General features: G+C 36.7%; 1 protein-coding gene across 1 annotated transcript; it reads right to left on the minus strand.

Moving 5' to 3' along the window:
- Positions 1-744: 744 nt before the first annotated feature.
- Positions 745-16487, minus strand: LOC142348029 (degenerin mec-4-like). The gene is made up of 3 exons (XM_075399195.1): positions 16060-16487; positions 2368-2465; positions 745-1622 (listed from the first exon to the last, which is right to left on the minus strand). Exons 1-3 carry the CDS (start codon positions 16485-16487, stop codon positions 826-828), a joined length of 1323 nt encoding a protein of 440 aa, XP_075255310.1. The 3' UTR covers positions 745-825.
- Between the last annotated feature and the right edge of the window lie 1990 nt (positions 16488-18477).

The raw sequence follows: 18477 nt of genomic DNA on the forward strand, positions 1-18477 counted from the left end.
ATCACTGTAGTTGGCAAGAATGTTTATACCCTGTAAAAATAAATATAAATGAAAATTAAACTTGAAGGAATGCTCTGGATATTACACCGCAAGGGCAGGCAAGAAATCAATTTGTAACATTTTGCCTTTGTGGCATTCGGTTTTGTTAAATTGCGGAAATCAGGCTACATCCCTTGTAGTCTCGAGTTCTGCAAAAATGCAATTTGCTAATTTTGTGGAACTTCGATACGTTCAAGAACATAATCCGGTTACCAAATCTGGTTTCTGAATTTGCTATTATGTTAACCAAAATTTTGCTAACCAAACTTCACAAGGTGTTACTAAATTTCCAACGTTTTGTAGCTAATTTTACACTTGATTGCTCTTAAATGTAACGGCTTGAATCGCCACTTAAACGTTATTAAATTTGAGTTAAAGCTTTGAGAGATATCTCACGTACTTCGGCAAATACTTTATTTTAAAATTATTTTTGTAAATTCACTAAAAACGAACTTGTGTTACCTTCAAAACGGAATTTAGGCTACGAGCTGTATCGGCTAGATTCCGCTTTTCTTAAATTTTCTGATCTTATGGAATTCGGTTACTAATTTCCCTTCAAAGTAGCTTAGCTTTTAAATGTTACCAAACTCAGCAATTTTATGTAAATCCTATGTAACCGCATAGCAAAACTGAATTTAGCGAACATATCGGTCAAATTTGATTGAAATAATTCTGGTCTGCCTTGGTAGTGTAATGAAAACCAACTTCGGAAGCAAAATCATGTTTAAAGAAGAATTAACGATACTTTCCGCACCAATTATAACAGTAAAATTATTATAATGAAGTTTATAATTTCAATATAAGCCTTCGGTACAGTGCTTCGGAACAACGCGTAAAAAAGATTATAACCTCAAACAAAGCAAATATGCTCCAGCCAAGCCATAAGCTAATGTTACCACCAAAATCACTCACAAGATCGGCAATTGTGTAGGAAGGTTTTTCTGTTATTCTCCTAAAACTCACTGGATTGAAAGACACCTCCAAACGGACGAAATTCTTACGAATGCTGTCATGAACGTTGACTGGGGTTGAAGACCTTAACAGGTTCTTGAAAAATGTGTGAACTCTTTGAGATCTCACCTTGGTTAACTGGGAAGCTAGGTAGGAACTGTATGCTTCCGAAGGCCAAGGTGACCTTGATGATAGGTAGAAATATTCCGTTGCGTTACATGGTATCTCACATGGACATTGAAACTCCTCTTTTTGATAACTTTTATAAACATTGTTGCGGCAAATTCTGTCCTTTGTATTTGTATGCGAACAAGATCTCAAGATGTTGTTTATTTTAGGATCAGCGCTGAATCGTAACTCGTATGAGTCAAGGCACTGACATTTTTTGGCTAATTCGGTCAGAATACAAAACTTGATGCAAGCTTCCAGAGAATATTTATAAAATGTGGAATAAACGGTGTTCAAATTTAGTGACTCGGGCCAAGTGTTCAAGCATTCACCATAATTGCCTCCCAAACGCTCAAGTTTTTGAGCACGAACATCGAGGAATGTTGTTTCGCCAACTGGTGCTGCAATGCTCTGTGTATTCAAAAAGGGTTTGATCTGCTGGTCGTGAATAGCCACTCGTGCTCCTTGAAACAACCATATTTTGGTCACGAAAAAAGTGGGGCGGAGCCCATAATGATGACCTAATGGCATTTTCAATCATAAAAATCCTTTCTGAATTTGATCATTTTCAAAGCTAGGAGGACCACTACAGTCTGAAATAGTGATCAAACGTCGCCAGAAACAAACTTTTTTGGTCATATAACAAAATCGGGTGGGATTATATAATCAAGTGCCACTACGGTCCGGGAAGATCTGATCGAGGAAAGCAAGAAATTCAACCGAAAAGAAGATCACTTCAAGCCAATATTCATTCCTCTAGGAGCAACCGCAATGTTGAGGAACCGCGTGAAAATGTTTTAGTTACATCTACATGGCCACAAAAATTCAAAACTTAATTATGACCGAAGCCTTCAAGACTATTATTATTATAACACCACTATATTAGACAGCTGAATATTATAATTAGACATCAATTATTTAGCTCCCATCTCTATAAAAACAGAATATTTTCCGTTTGTTCCCCAGTACATTATGCTCCCCCAGTTAGTAAGCACGTGTCACTATATAGTAAATCATTATGTAAAAATATGGCAAGTGTGTCTGGGGTGTGCAAATAATATGTACCAATTAAGCTGTGGAGCTGGCGCAAACGGAAAAGATCCCAAAAAACAATAATACTTACCTGCCAAATTTGTGTACCGTAAGATAAACCCTAATTGCCTGAGCCATTGGGTGGCATTCATGAATGAGAACAGTCACAAAACTTGCCTGTATTTTGGGCTAATATTCCAATGTATTCCGATGAGTCGACAAACAATGTCAGTTTCAAACGAAAGTCATTTCCGTTCCTGCTCCCTGTTGTATTTCTGAAACGAAACTTATTTTGGTTAGTGATGTTTGTTAGCTCAAAAAGTATTACATTTTATTGATTGAACACGATGTTAATTTTAGCAGATAATGTCGTGGCTGTCATAAACAATGTCAGTAAACGGAGCTTATGAACGGAGCTTTTCATAACGAAGCTTATGAAAATAGCAATAAACAACCCAGGTTGAGGTACATGACCGAAGTTATTGTTAGACGACTTTAATCTCGGAGAAAATATTGCGTGGAGCTTGAACGGCGTGGGGCTTGAAAAGTTATTGCTTGGGGCTTGAACGGCATTGGCTCCGGACGCTGCATGGTAGTACCTACCCGGTCCTAGGTGTCAACGCTAGAAAAGGCAAAACTATATAAGACTGACAGTGAATGCGTTGAATTTATGTACGATCTACGCTTGAGCGTAGATCTTACATGATTTTGCCTTTTTAAGCGTAGATCTTACATTTTTTGCATTAAATTCAGCGTTCATTTCACATAACTTATAAAGTATTTGGTTCTTAAGAGCAGTAGTGTACAGCGATACAGTGGTAAATGAATTGAGTAGTTCCAGTTGTACTGAAGTACAAGTTAATTCTTACATTTGGAATAAAGAATACTTAGCTTAACTAAGCTAAGTATTCAAATTACATCATTCTAAAAATAGAATGACGCAATTAGCTGAACCATTCACATTGTGTAATATGTCTAGCGGACATTTTACCGTCCATCTAACAGCAAAGGAATAATCCCGTTAAAAAAACTATATATACCAAAGCAAAAGTACAACATTGTGAAGTTAAGAATTAACAACTCAGAGAAACTGAGAAATTAATATCTCCAAATTGAGAAAGTAATCTCAAACTAAAAGCAATTCAAAGTGGAATTGCCAAACCCTTTTCTCAGCTATTACGAGAAAGGAATAGTTAGAGATATTATTCAAATCAGAACTTTATTCAAGAAGAGATAAATAGTTACTGATAATACTTCAAGTTACTAAAGTTTTTACTAACTTTTCCGACCTTCTCCTTTTTATAAGTTAATTTTTGTAGCCTTCAGTTTTAACACCTTTAGCCATACAACTTGAGCTGTAAATTTATCTATGTTAAGTTTCTATAAAAGCTCATATAAATCTTATAACTAGAGTTGTTAGTCAAATTTACTTATTTAAATCCTTAAACAATTTTATGAGATTTCTCAGGCTTAGAAATATAGCATATACTAGGAGTACTACCATCGAGTCAGAACCTTCGCCATAACCTTCGCACACCCTTACCCTCTATTATAAACTGGTGCGACAGTTAGGCACGCAAAATTTTTTCTCCTATGAAAAAAAAACAAAACATATTTAACATAATGTCCTCCGGAGGAATGCCGAGTAGCACAGCCGCTTCAGCTGCCTCCGGTACTACAGGTACAACAACTGTAAGCTCCAGATCAAGCGGCACTACTACTACAGTAACAAGAACATTAATTGCTACCCCCTCATGTCACTTGTCACTTTCTCGGGAAACGACCCAAGACAAAATTCAAGTGATTTCTGGTACTCCGTTGAACGGAAAATAATTTTTTTTACGTACAACGCTACCTACAGACCCCACTGAATTAACAAAGCACCAAAATAGACGCAAAGCGCTATTTGGATCACTACTAACAGTTCACTACTAGAAGTGGAAGGTGCCACTAGACAAGAAGGGGATTCAATAAAAAATTATTTCCACCGTATTAAACACGCTGTTGACAGAGGATGGCCTGAAAATATACCATCGAGGATAACTAACCCTGCTCAAATTGCCAACGAACGAACAAAACAGCCGACACAGAGAGAGCAAAATTACATTGATTTTGATATAAGAGTTCTGCAACCCCTAACTCTAAAGCGCAAAGCTCATGAATATAGAATAGTGAATCCGGATAAAACATGAGATGAAATGCAAAATCATTTAATAACAAAAGACCTAACATTTACTGTTAGCACTGACGGCACAGTAAAACAAAGAGATTATAAAATTAAGAGCCTTGAAGCACAAATTAAAGAGCTTACTAGCCTAATAAGAAATAACGAAGTGAGCGCTATTAACTCAGGGCCTTTTAAAGACCCCAAAACAGGATGGCCAAATAATACACGCTTTTGATATTTGCCGTATTCATGGGCATTCGGTTTTTAACTGCTCTAAGCATTGAATTGATGAATGATTTGGAAAATGAAAAGAGAATTCACTGAGGAAAAGGAGAAAAAGACATCCTTCAGTACTGACTACAAAAAACAGACTAACACTAAGCCGTTTTTTAATAACCAGAATCGCCCAATTAGTACTAACATTGGATATGACAATCGTAGGTACGGAAATAAACACCATAACAACAATTATTATAAAACTATGAACAAAAGTTCCCCCAGAACAACCAGTTTAGTCCGCATGAAGCTGATGCGAGACAATATTATGAACGTGAGAATCAACATTTTCAAAGTTCTTATCCCCCCAACCGCACAGTAACCAATTTCAGGCATCAAGTAGTAATTATCATGATCAACATCCCCGATGGTCCCACTCTGTCAACTGGGTAGAGGATCCAAACCACCAAACAGAATACTATTTCCAAAATAATAACAACAGTGCTATCACAGATTTCTTCCCTTTAAACTTCTAAAGTTTCCCAAAGTTAGTACAAATAGTAACCCAAAATCTAGGATTTACTAAATATGTATTACTCCAGCACCGGAGACATAAATAAAAATAGTGGACTGGAAATTGAATACCTAATCGACGCAGGCTCAACATGTACGATAATAAATTATCCCACATTTTTAGAAATGCAAAAAATGAATCCTAGCTTGAGGATTTTCTCAGCCATAGGTATCACAAAATCCTATAATGGATCACAAATTCTGATGTTAGGTCATACTACAGTAACATCATACTTTGACACTGGCGGAAAGTATGAAGCGACCTATAAAGTATGGGTTACCAAGAAAGAACGTCTAACCTGATTGGTGTTGACTTCTGTCACATTTTCTTTAAAGCTCTGTTTTTCGATATTCCTGCTGTAGAATTAAAAGAATACATAGGATACATAGGAGTAATCAAAATATGGAACAATGAATAATGAAAAACAGTATCCACAAGTATCGGAGATAGAAGCAATCGTCTTGTCTCAGCCAATTTTTATACAGGCAAGATCAATCTACTTGTACAAACACCAAAACACTGATTTATGTTACCACAAAGGCACTTCTTTCCTAACGTACAAAAACACAGTAAAAACAAAACTAGTGTTTATTAACACAGTCTGTACACAAAAAGTGAAAACACTACCTATACTAATAGAAAACCACAAAAATCACCCTTTTACACTTAGTAAAGGTATTATCGGGTACGGTATATGTGATATAGTATTAGGTCGTGATACGCGCAAATTCAATAGGCGTGACTGTAGTGAGTTCGCATACTCAATACTAAATAAGTATGATGAACTAGATAAATGTTTCATGCTTATTACAGTTGTTAACTCAGTACAAGAAGCTGAGTCAAACGATTCGGATAATTGCATAAATTATATTAACCACGAAGAACAATCAATATTCAATAGTAGTGTGGCTATTGTACAAACAGTCTCCAAGGACAGCGCTATGAGCAAAGGCTTTGCACTTATGTCCCCGACTTGTCCCCGACTTGAGAGAACATTGTAAGTGGCAAGTAGAAGTAAACGATTGTGAGTGATGGAAAAAAAATAAACCAAAATGTATTACGATACATTTATCCTGGCCTCGGACACCAAATCTTTAGTCCAATTACTAAAAAAAATATAATAGTAAACCGACAATCGAAATTATTACAACCGCACTATTCGAGCTTCGCAATATACTTCTAATGCAGAACAATAGATGCATAGCTATTCCAAAAATTGCATGCGGATTAGACAAAACGGATTGGTCTGAGACATCTGCATCACTATACAATGTATTTAATTCTTCGGGAATTAAAATATATGTTGATGTGAGTAAAGCCGAAAGCAATCAAAAGACGTCCTCTACACAATATACAGATGAAAGCACCAAAGAGATATTTGGAATTGTTGGCGATGAAATGGTGAACAAATGCAAAAGTGATGCTGAAATAACAACTGACTTCTCAAATTACGCAAAATTATTATGCGAGCCCAATAATACTAAACAAATCCTCACGTTCGGATTAAACGAACAAAACCACTTCATTATTCATGAAGTTGTTCAAGAAGGACTCGACACACGACCAACGGATGCAATTAAGAACTATTCACACTATACCGAGTACCTTAAAAAGTTTGATTTCACAAAGAGTTATTTAACGGGCGATGAGTTCAGAGTGCTTCTAAAAGTTCTGCTAGATGATGACGATCTATACTCCCATCACAAATATGATATCAATCGCACGAAACAGAAATTTCATATACCCCTTAAAAAGGATTGCGAATTTAAAAAGCAACGTCCAAGCAAAGTTCCCCTACATTTGCGTGAGAAGACAGAAACATTGATGGACGAACTAATACAAGCCGGAATAATACACGAGCTAAATGAGCACGACGACTTAAATATCTGGTTTGTAAACCCATTTATTATATTGCCTAAAAACGATTAAGTAAAATTTGTAATTGATGCTCGCTACCTCAACTCGGTTACAGATAATAGTAACTTTAGCTGGCCACTCGAGCCACTGCAAGTTTAAATGACACGAGCAATTGGAGCATATTTTACAAGTAGTGACTTATTGTGCGCTTATCATCAAGTTCCCCTTTTAGAAAAAACTTAGAAAGTAACTAGTTTTATTGTAGGTGGACGTCAATATACCTATCATGTCGGATTTTAAGACTTAAAGCCCCTTCCGAACTTCTTTAGTAAACTTATGCGTTATGCATTTGGACCGCTTATAAAGAAAAAGCAAGCTATTACTTATATTGACAATACACTACTGCAAGAGCAAGATAAACAAGAAATGTTCACAGCAATTCGTGAATATCATGCACTACTGCGTAAAGCAAACCTAAAATCTGCACCGGATAAAGCAAAATTGTTGTTACGCAAAATTGAATTTCTCGGACATAAAATATCAAAAGGGACAATTAGCCCTATCACCGCAAGACTTGCCGACATACAAAATTTAAAATCACCAGAATCGAAAACCGGCGTCCTCAGCGTATTAGGGGCGATGGGATTTTATGCAAATTGTGTTGTAAATTATAATATTGACGCAAAACCGCTATATAATTTAGTTAACAGTGAAACAAATTTTGAATGGCTGGATAGCCACCAGCAAGTTTTCGATAAATTAAAAGCAAAATTTGCTTACAATATTTCTCTTGCTATTCCTAACCCAAAGTACCCCTTTCATATACACGCTGATTTTTCTAATTTAGCAACTGGTAGTATATTAATACAACAGTTCCCCGAAGGGAAACGAATTGTATCTGCAAACTCCCGTGTATTCGATAAAGCAGAACAGAAAATGTCGCCGCAGTATAGAGAACGGTGCGGAATAATAACCGTATTACAAATTTACCAGTTCTACATTATAGGTTCCCTCTACCCATTATATTTATTTTGTGATCACATGCCTATAATACTTCTTTGGCCTCGTCGCGGACAACTATCGCATAAATTATTTAAGTATCAAGTTCTGCTCACAAAATTTCAGAATCTAAAGATAATATACACTGAAGGTAGAAACCTTGCTTTCCCCGACTTACTCAGTAGCCAAATCCGACAAGAAGAAGCGAGAAAGCTCCAAATTGAAAACAAAACAGTTACCAAGGACATTCGCTTCTACACATTGGATTACAAACCGATAAACTATTCAATACTACACTGTGATGAAAAGTAAGCACCACCAAATACTAGTTATCCGGTAATTGCACACATACCCGGATAGAAAAAAAAATACTAAATATAACTGACGAAGACTTTAGTATTAACGACGCAAGTGAAGATATAGAACAGACATGTAGTGCAATATAGAACATTGCAGGTTCGTTCAGATATGGACGACAAGTAAACCAAATACGAAAAATGTCACTAGAAAATGTATCTACAGAAAACCTAAACGATCATGCATATCAAGAAAAATCCGAAGAGATACATGCAATAGATGACGGTCAAGATGACAAAGATTGGGTAGATTTACTAAAGGGGATTGTAGATATGTCTCTAATACAAGAACTAGAACAAGCGAAACAGGAATACAAGCAACGCACGCAAAAATGTGACTTTGTAGAACCGAATACTCTGCATACAGAAGTAGTTCAAGTATCCTGTAAAGACTTACTACTAAAATTAACAGAGTTTACTAAACAAGCTCAACTAGACACAAATACAATTCTGCTTGAACAAATCATTGATCCGGTTTTACAAACCGTTGGCCAATGGCTAAATGAAGGTAAAGAACAGCCGAGCACAAGTACAATCAAGCATTGTAAAGGACCACGCGCATACAAAAAAATATTAAACCTTCTAATTCTTGAGGAACAGTATGACTTACTATGTTGTAATATACCAGACGAGAACGGTTTATACGATACCAAAATCTGTGTTCCACTGTCACTATTCATGAAATGCTTTGAGTTAGCACATAATAATCCGCTCTGTAGACACCGTGGAGATACATGCACATTTAACAACATTAGTAGCTTTTTTTTGGCCCAGAATGGATTTTAATGCTAGTACATGACTGCTTAGGTTGCCAAAGAATAAACCGCAAAGACATGATCCGAACGAAGATCCCTTAGAACAGGGGGGGGGGGGTGGGGGAGAATTAGAAACAACCTCATTTCATACTAAACACATAGACCAAAACGGCCCATTTAGGCCTTGTAGCAACCAAAAGAAATTTTGTCTGGTTATAGTAAATAGTTTCTCCCACTTTATACAAGTATGTCCATCAAGAACCGCTGATGCACCAGAAACTGTTAAAGTAATAGAAAAATACTTTACACGGTTCGGAATCGCCCACAAAATAGTACATGGCAACGGTAGTGCATTTTTGAGTAATGATTTTGTGCACTGGACGCACGAATTCGGAATCACACTAAAACCGCGGACTTCATACTCACCTTGGACAAACGGCAAGGTTGAAGTACCAATTAAGAACTTAGCAAATTATTTGCGCAGTTTATTAACGACACTGGATCTAACTGGGCTAGTCTTACTAATAAATTTGCTTTTGCGCATAATACTGCTATAAACTACAGTACAGGATATACTCCGTACGAGTTAAAATTAAACCGCAAAGTCCGATTTCTCTTAGGCTTGGATTCCTACGTGATAATAGAAAGAATTGTATTTCAGAGTATTGTAAGGACCTTCCATTACATACTTACTGTGAAAACTCTTGTAAAAATGAGAAGGTAGATAATCTACTACAAAATTGATTGTCTAATACTATATTGCAAGAACGAATTCAAAAATATATACAGTAAAACATATACTCGCTGTCGCTAAATTACAAATAAAGCCCCCGAGTATGGGAAAAGGTTTAAGTTGAGTAAACCAATCAAAATTGGTCGTAAAATATTACTAGAAAATCACGCTAAAGGGTTATCAAAATCCAAAAAGCTACTAGAGTTACGCTATGGACCCTATACTGTTACTAAACAAATTACTAACACTTCATTTGAAACTGTTCACGACTCGACTGAACAAAAGAAAGTAGTGCATAGAAATCAATTAGTTGAATAATTTCTTAAAGAACAAGAAATCGACAAGTTAGTACAAGACTATAGTACGAACTATGATGATTCACTCAATAGACAGATTTAATCACCAAACAGTTGATAACCCGGAATATATGCCATGGCCTGTTATTAACAACGCAAATAATCAAGATTAACAAATAACATCACCGCAACCCGTTGAATACTCAACTACTGTTAATACGTGCCGGAGTGCGCCTAACAGCCCATACAAAACAAATAGAAACGATAGTGAAAGTACACTACATATCATGAATTTGTTTACCCCCCAATTTAGTTCACAAAGTACTACATCCAATTCTTATACATTTAGCTCTATCATTAGTTCAAACCCCACTCAGTAAAGGCAAAACCCAATCCTAACCAAACTTATTCAGAAGTCATACCACTGAGAATACGGACTGAACCTAAACGCTATGGTTATACAATTCATCAGATTTAATTACCAAATTTCAATAAAATAGTCTTTTATACAAGTTTTTATTAAAAAATCAAAAAAACAACAAAAATAAAATAAACAAATTATAAAAATTTCAAAACCAAATTATAAAAATTATAATAATCGAGCCCTAGCAACTTTAATTATTTTAATGAACTCTCGGGTTAGAGTCAAATCTCTAAAGAGAAGCCAGCACCATAGCACAGCAGCCAACCCATATAGTTGATGAGCAGCTCTTGCTGTCTCAGGTGTCCACCATACCCGCCAGAGCTCATATACATGGTTGATCATTGCTTCATGACACTCAGGGTTCGGTGCTGTTAGTTTACGCTCGAAAAAAAATTCAAAAAAAAATTTTATTACGCCTACTATATTCCCAAAAATAATTGTAATTTAGAAAAATTACTTCTGTCCCCAAACATCATTTTAGGTACTGCACAGTAGAAGGACATATATTAGCACGTCTTATTATATTTCTAGCTTCGATATTTAATACAATACTCCTGCGCAACTCGCAGCGAACAAACTCCTCTTCAGAGAGGACAATTTGAGTAGATATATATTGCTCAGAGAGGAATAATTTCATCTCTCTGGCATCTAATTCCAAATCTAAGCGTCCGTAGGCAAAGTAATTCGCCTCTTTAAACAGGTTTAAAACAGTTTTGTGCATTATTAAGAAAGTTAGATTAGTATTACAATAAGAAAATTTCTCTATTTATAAAAAAAATAGAAATATATTCCAACAAGTGGTTTTTCTTATTCGCTCTGTCTTTACGGACAACCCTCAATTAACCAATAAGGATTGAATATAACAACAGTTATGCGAATAGTAATCCGAACTAATATTTCCACTAAAATATGCAATTCAAAATTCAATAATTCCCCATCCAAAATGACAAAATGACGTTGGAACAATTAACCAATCAGAGATCAGTATTTTGTCATCTACACAGACGGACAAAATGCCACTGAAAACACTATAAAGTGTCAACTTAACTAAATCGTTTCATTCTTCTGAATCTGTCATCCACACTTCAAAGCACATTCACTCTAAAATTCAATTTTAAGAATGAATACTGAAAATGAATCTCTGTTCACCGAGGAGGGAGAGGTCGTCGAAACCGAAAATCCAAGAAGAAACTTCAATGAGGTTTGCCTTCTTCTTATGTTTCTGTTTCTACAATGTAAAAACAAACATATAGATAATATCACAAAATTATTTGTGACTAAAAATTTATCTATATCCCGTGCAAATTATGAAAATCACAATAATTTCAACTCGAATTCAGCCTCAGATATAAAATTCGATCACCATGCCCTATATGCAAAAACTGCTACATCATTTAAAGTCGCTGACTACGATTGCTCACTTATGGACTCTTACAAAAAATACTCACTAAAAAAGTCGTTCCTTGTAAAATTTAACCCCAAATTGTTGAAATTTCAAAAGTCAAAGTACAAATTTTCAACCGTTTCTTTAGAGGAAAATTAGAAGCAACTATGTGTAGAGCAAGCCACGAAAAGATTAGGTGGTATTGCGTCGTTTTTGACGCTAGTGGGATTGATGCAAAACGTAGCACAATTACCACAGATGTAGATCTAACCGCAGAACAGTGTAGGCACGCTAGATTAACTAATAAGTTAAAAATTAACGGAAAAGAAGTTCCGATTAAACTAAATATGAGAACAACTTACGTTAAAATTCCGGTCCAAATATTGGAGAAAATCCAAATGAATGTGACGATTCTGGCTGGATAATTCACGATACGTTTGAAACGTATATGCAAGATACAACCTTAAATGTTATCCTGCGGGCAGGATCAGTATGTAACTGGCAAAATAATCCCCTGCCTTGCATATTATCAGAAGGCGGTTGTCTAATCACTTCAACCGACTCCCATGCTTACACTTGGGAGAAACAAGATAATTGCTTGTTCGCTATAAGAGAATAATTTGAAGGCAAAATGATAAACATAGGAGATAATTATTACATCTCTAGAGAGTCAGAAAAGGAACAAAGTTTTATATTTCAAGTGTACAATAAGCCTCAATCGCTATGCAATAGCAATAAAACAGTTTAGCCGTCGCCATACTGCACACTATACGTTGAATTTACAGGCGGGTTCAATATGAATACAAGAGAGGCACTCGAACCTCTACCTACTGTAAGTAGATTTACTAAACTCCCGAACAATTCTCTAAGTTCGCTTAATATCTCAAGAACAGAGATAGATTATGAGGCGCATTTATTTACTAAATTCGACTACTATCAGTGCACTAATTTCCGAAAGCTACAACTCTCTGAAAAAATTACTATACAGCAAATTTGTGAACTAGAACGTTCACTGAAGAATACGCAACTTGCTTATTCGCATTCAGCCCTAAGCTGGCTGGTTTTCTGTCAACTAATAACAGATCCATGTTTCTAAAGACTAATGGCAATATAGCCTGGCTCTATCAATTTCCGAAATTTTATTCACCACTACAAGTACTGGATACTTGTTATGATAGAATACGTGTGTTATATGTAAATAAAGTTCGCTTTATCGATCTGGTTAGCAGTCAAACTATTACTACTGACAAACAACAACCCTTCGAGCACTACAAATACATAAGATTACAGGAGCCTCAGTGAGTTTCGGGAAATTACTAGTATCAGGTACTTTCAATATACTTTTCCAGTCCATTGTAATTCGATATTTCGTCCTACCGAAGAAAAAGGACGACTCGGAACATTTAGTACAAGCCCCAAATTGTAAAGAGCCGACTATAAACGTATACCCCCATTCAAAGTGAGCTACAAACAATCAGACAAGAGAGATAAAGTCAATCTAAAAATGAGGATTTCTCCACCTCTCTAGTGTAATTAAATGTAACTAATTACACCTATAAATAACTTTTACAATTTTTTAGAACCTAACACCAGACAACAACGATTTTCTTCTGTCATCATTTGAGGAACTATTAGACAATCAGCCTCCGTCGAAACTTCCTATCGACATCATAGAAATATATTTATTGACAACCGACGACTAGCAATTGCATTAGCAACAAAATATTCAACCACCATCAGAGCAGCCTCAACAACAACCAAAACCAGGACCATTGCAGTTTCAACCTCCAGTAGCAGCATTTCTACCCAAACCCCTTACTGTACACGACAAGACCAGTAGACAAACTAAAACCGAGGAACTAGTCTCAAGCCCTAACTTCAAAGGACAACTCACGTACGACATGTCACTAAATTACAAACTGCAAAACCATGCTAACCCCTACAAACTGGTATCCTATAATCCAAAAACAAAGATCTACAGAGCAAAGAACTTAGTTATAGACAAACAGGTCCTCTCTGTACCATTTTATTTATTAACTGCAGACTTAGAAAGCTCAGAGAACAGCTAAATTCCAAAACTCAAACAAAATTTTCTCAAAGAACGTTATAAGAATTACCAGCTCCAGCAGCGCGACGAAAGCCTGCTGAGAGAATTGAGAGAGAAGAAAAAAACTTGTTATTTTATCTGTAACTGTAAACCTCAAAATTATACCTGCAATTTTTTTATTCATGTGTATTTAAGTACCTTTATTGATGCTATGACTTTCATTTTACCCCTAATAAGGACCAGGTGGGGTTGTACTGAAGTACAAGTTAATTCTTACTTTTGGAATATAGAATAACTTAGCTTAACTGAGCTAAGTTTTCGAATTACATCATTCTAAAAATAAAATGACGCAACTAGCTGAACCATTCATATTGTTTAAAATGTCCAACGGACATTTTACCGTCCAGCTAACAGCAAAAGAATAATCATGTTATAAAAACTATATATACTAAAGCAAAAAGTACAACATTGAGAAATTAATAATTAACAACTCAGAGAAACTGAGAAATTAATATCTCCAAATTGAGAAAGTAATCTCAAAATAAAAACAATTCAAAGTGGAATTGCCAAACGCTTTTCTCAACTATTACGATAAAGGAATAGTTAGAGAGATTATCCAAATCAGAACTTTATTCAAGAAGAGGTAAATAGTTACTGATAACACTTCAAGTTAGTAAAATTTTAACTAACTTTTCCGTACTCCTGTTTATAAGTTAACTTTCGTAGCCTTAAGTTTTAACTCCTTTAACCATACAACTTGAGCTGTAATTTTATTTAGGTTAAGTTTCTATTAAAGCTTATATAAATCTTATAACTAGACTAGTTTAAAATTTACTTATTTAAACCCTTAAACAATTTTTTATCAGGCTTAGAAAGATAGCATTTACTAGGAGTACGGCCATCGAGTCAGATGTATAACCTTCGAACACCCCTACCCTGTAGTACACAGTCTCACAAACTCAGCTCTATCCGTTGCATTTTATTAGATTTACGCTAAATTCAACGCAAAACTATGCAAGATCTACGCTTAGAAGAGCACAATTCTCTGCATTCACCACAAAATTATGTAAGCAAAATGGGTTGAATTTTCGAACTTGTCAACGCAGTTACCGCTTATCTTACATCTTTTTTTGCGAATTATAAAATATGCTCAGTCTTGTCTGCTCACACACTAAATAAAGTTAAGGTAATTTTACCCCTGAAGCGTTAAGGTATTTTTGCCTTACCTGAACTTACCTTTAATTTACCTTAAATCTAACTTAAAAGTCAAGGGACACCACCTTAAATTTGACCTTAAAAACATCTTAAATTTTACCTTAAAAACATCTTAAATTTTTACCTTAAAAACATCTAAACTGTTTAAGTAATATTTAAGAAAACAATTAAGGTACTTTTAAGGTAAAATTAAGGTAAATTACGGTGAAACGTAAGGTACTGCCCCTTAACTTTTAAGGAAATTTTGAGGTGTGCTAGGATAAAATTAATGGATATTAAGGTAAGTTAAGGTAGATTCAAGGTGAGACTAAATTAACCTAACATTTACCGTATAATTTCAAACTTTTTTGAGTTGATTTTATATCGAAAACCGCCTTTGATCCACTTTACCACTTCTTTGATCCACTTCTTTAATGAATTTTACAAAATACAATTTCTTCAATTTTCGTGCCTCAATTGAAAATACAATTGATTCGAAATGCCAATTAAAATTAAAAATGAGATGAAGTGAAACAAACGTGCAAGAATTTTACTAAAAATATGTAATTTAAGGTAAAGTTATTCAATTTGTAGACAGAAGATACAGGCACTGTATAAGGCTGTGATCAGATCATTCAGCCAGGCTGAGGCCCCAGACTGAAAACCGATATGTCCAGACCAAAATGAAGGCACCAGCGGTGTCATGCCTTCAAAATTACAAGGTCTGGAAACATAAATGAAGGCACGATTGGCTGGGCATAGGCGACTAGTCCATAGCACCAGATACTGGGTGAGGTTTCTCAAAAAGTACGCTTTGTGGTCAAAATCCCAATGCTAGCTATTCAAAATGTGAAATCTTATACGAACCTTTCTAACAGGACCGAATAGCAGATTCCGTACGTTGGATCATAGTTGGGTAATGGGTCAGTCATCTGACAGTTTGCGTTATTGAATGTGCACTGAACAATGATGTCATTCCACTTTTGCCAATTCATGGCCAGGGTTACATAATCAAACACGACTGATTCTCTAAAATCTGAGAAGTCATCAACATTAGACGCTTTATAAACACTGAAGTAGTCGTCTGTGAAGTTGTGGAAAATTTCATCCAATGTCTTATTAGAAGATTGTGCATGTTGTTCTGATATATCAGCCCCAATGTTATCCGATATCGTCGTATTTTTATCGTCAATGGTTCCGCTGACCTTTGAGGAATCGTTGTTGATTTGTGACTGCGGAGTATTGGTAGTTATAGGACATATCGTATTTGAGCAGTTCCTTGTGGTAGTGTTCATTGAGTTCACCAGATTATAGCCATGATTTAAGTCTCTCGTTTCAGTGTTCAGTCCTACTTTTGATCATGTGGCCAAATTTTTTTTTTTAAAAAATAACCTTGAGACCGGTTTTTTTGGGACGCAGCATTCGCATCTCAATTTGTCCAACCAGGATTGTATCCTCGAACCGAGACAGGTATCGGCCAGACGGACGGGTCGTGGAGTGGGAGATTCAAAGCGAACAGACTCGAAGATAGGTATCGGACAGACGGATTTGTGTCGCGGACTGGACAAAGCTCATAGTCTGGACAAAATCCCCCTTCCTCATATGGTTCATACCTGAATTGCGTTTGACCGGTCTGGCACAGATTCCCCACCAGTTTGGTCTGCACCAGAATGGAAAACGTCTGTTCGGTCTGGTCCATACCTAATTTTGGGTCTGTTCGATCTGAACCCCCTTGTCCGCAACCCAAATCCGTTTGAACCATGCCTCCCTGTTTGAATTTTTCCGCCCAAAATGATGTAAGAGTGGGGCTGCAATGAGAGGATTTTTAGGAAAATGCAGCTAAAAACTCTTATATCTTTTTGGGCTGCGTTGGGCTTCCAAGGGGGGTAAAATGGTGTAAGAGTTCGGGGGTAATTTGTCTTTTACCCCCTCACTCTTACGCCATTTTAGCCCCCTTGGCAGACCAAAAAAGCTGTAAGAGTGGGGGGTTAATTTGTCTTTTACCCCCTCACTCTTACACCATTTTAACCCCCTTGGAAGCCCAATGCAGCCCAAAAAGATATAAGAGTTTTGAGCTGCATTTTCCTAAAAATCCTCTCATTGCAGCCCCACTCTTACATCATTTTACCCCCCTTGGCAGCACAACTCTTACATCACTAAACCCCCTCTGAACAAGTTACCCCCTCACTCTTACCTCACTTTACCCCCCTTGGCAGCCCAACTCTTACATCCTTAAACCCCCTCTGAACAAATTACCCCTCACTCTTACAACATTTTACCCCCCGTGGCAGCCCAACTCTTACATCATTTTACACACTCGGGACAAATTACCCCCTCAATATTACATTGTTTTAGCCCCCATACCTGAAGACTGCCAGTCTTGAACCCACAACCTCTCTACCCTCAGTTGCGTCGCCCTATCCTCCAGACCATCAAAGCTTGTCCAACTCTTGGCGGTCTATATATATGAATAATACTTGTTAGAATTGGCCCATCTCAACAAATTACCCCCTCACTCTTACATCGTTTTACCCCCTCAGAACAAATTACGCCTCACTCTTACACCATTTTATTCCCCTTGGCAGCCCAACTATTACATCATTTTACCCCCTCTGAACAAATTAACCCCTCACTCTTACAACATTTTACCCCCCTTGGCAGCCCAACTCTTACATCATTTTACCCTCTCTGCTAAATTACCCCCTCACTCTTACACCATTTTACCCCCCTTGGCAGCCCAACTCTTACATCATTAAACCCCCTCTGAACAAGTTACCCCCTCACTCTTACCTCATTTTACCCCCTTGGCAGCCCAACTCTTACATCCTTAAACCCCCTCTGAACAAATTACCCCCTCACTCTTACACCATTTTACTCCCCTTGGCAGCCCAACTCTTACATCCTTAAACCGCCTCTGAACAAATTACCCCTCACTGTTACAACATTTTACCCCCCGTGGCAGCCCAACTCTTACATCATTTTACACACTCGGGACAAATTACCCCCTCAATATTACATTGTTTTAGCCCCCATACCTGAAGACTGCCAGTCTTGAACCCACAACCTCTCTACCCTCAGTTGCGTCGCCCTATCCTCCAGACCATCAAAGCTTGTCCAACTCTTGGCGGTCTATATATATGAATAATACTTGTTAGAATTGGCCCATCTCAACAAATTACCCCCTCACTCTTACATCGTTTTACCCCCTCAGAACAAATTACGCCTCACTCTTACACCATTTTATTCCCCTTGGCAGCCCAACTATTACATCATTTTACCCCCTCT

Source organism: Convolutriloba macropyga, chromosome 10 (assembly GCF_964194025.1).
Source record: "Convolutriloba macropyga chromosome 10, txConMacr16.3, whole genome shotgun sequence".
Classification (NCBI taxonomy): domain Eukaryota; kingdom Metazoa; phylum Xenacoelomorpha; order Acoela; family Convolutidae; genus Convolutriloba; species Convolutriloba macropyga.

Excerpts from the sequence above, each read along its gene's own strand:
- LOC142348029 (XM_075399195.1), bottom strand. The coding sequence starts at position 16,487 with ATGAACACTACCACAAGGAACTGCTCAAATACGATATGTCCTATAACT. Across the intron at positions 2,466-16,059 it reads TATTCGGTCCTGTTAGAAAG|AAATACAACAGGGAGCAGGA; the intron begins GTTCGTATAAGA and ends GTTTCGTTTCAG. Across the intron at positions 1,623-2,367 it reads AATATTAGCCCAAAATACAG|GAGCACGAGTGGCTATTCAC; the intron begins GCAAGTTTTGTG and ends GGTTGTTTCAAG.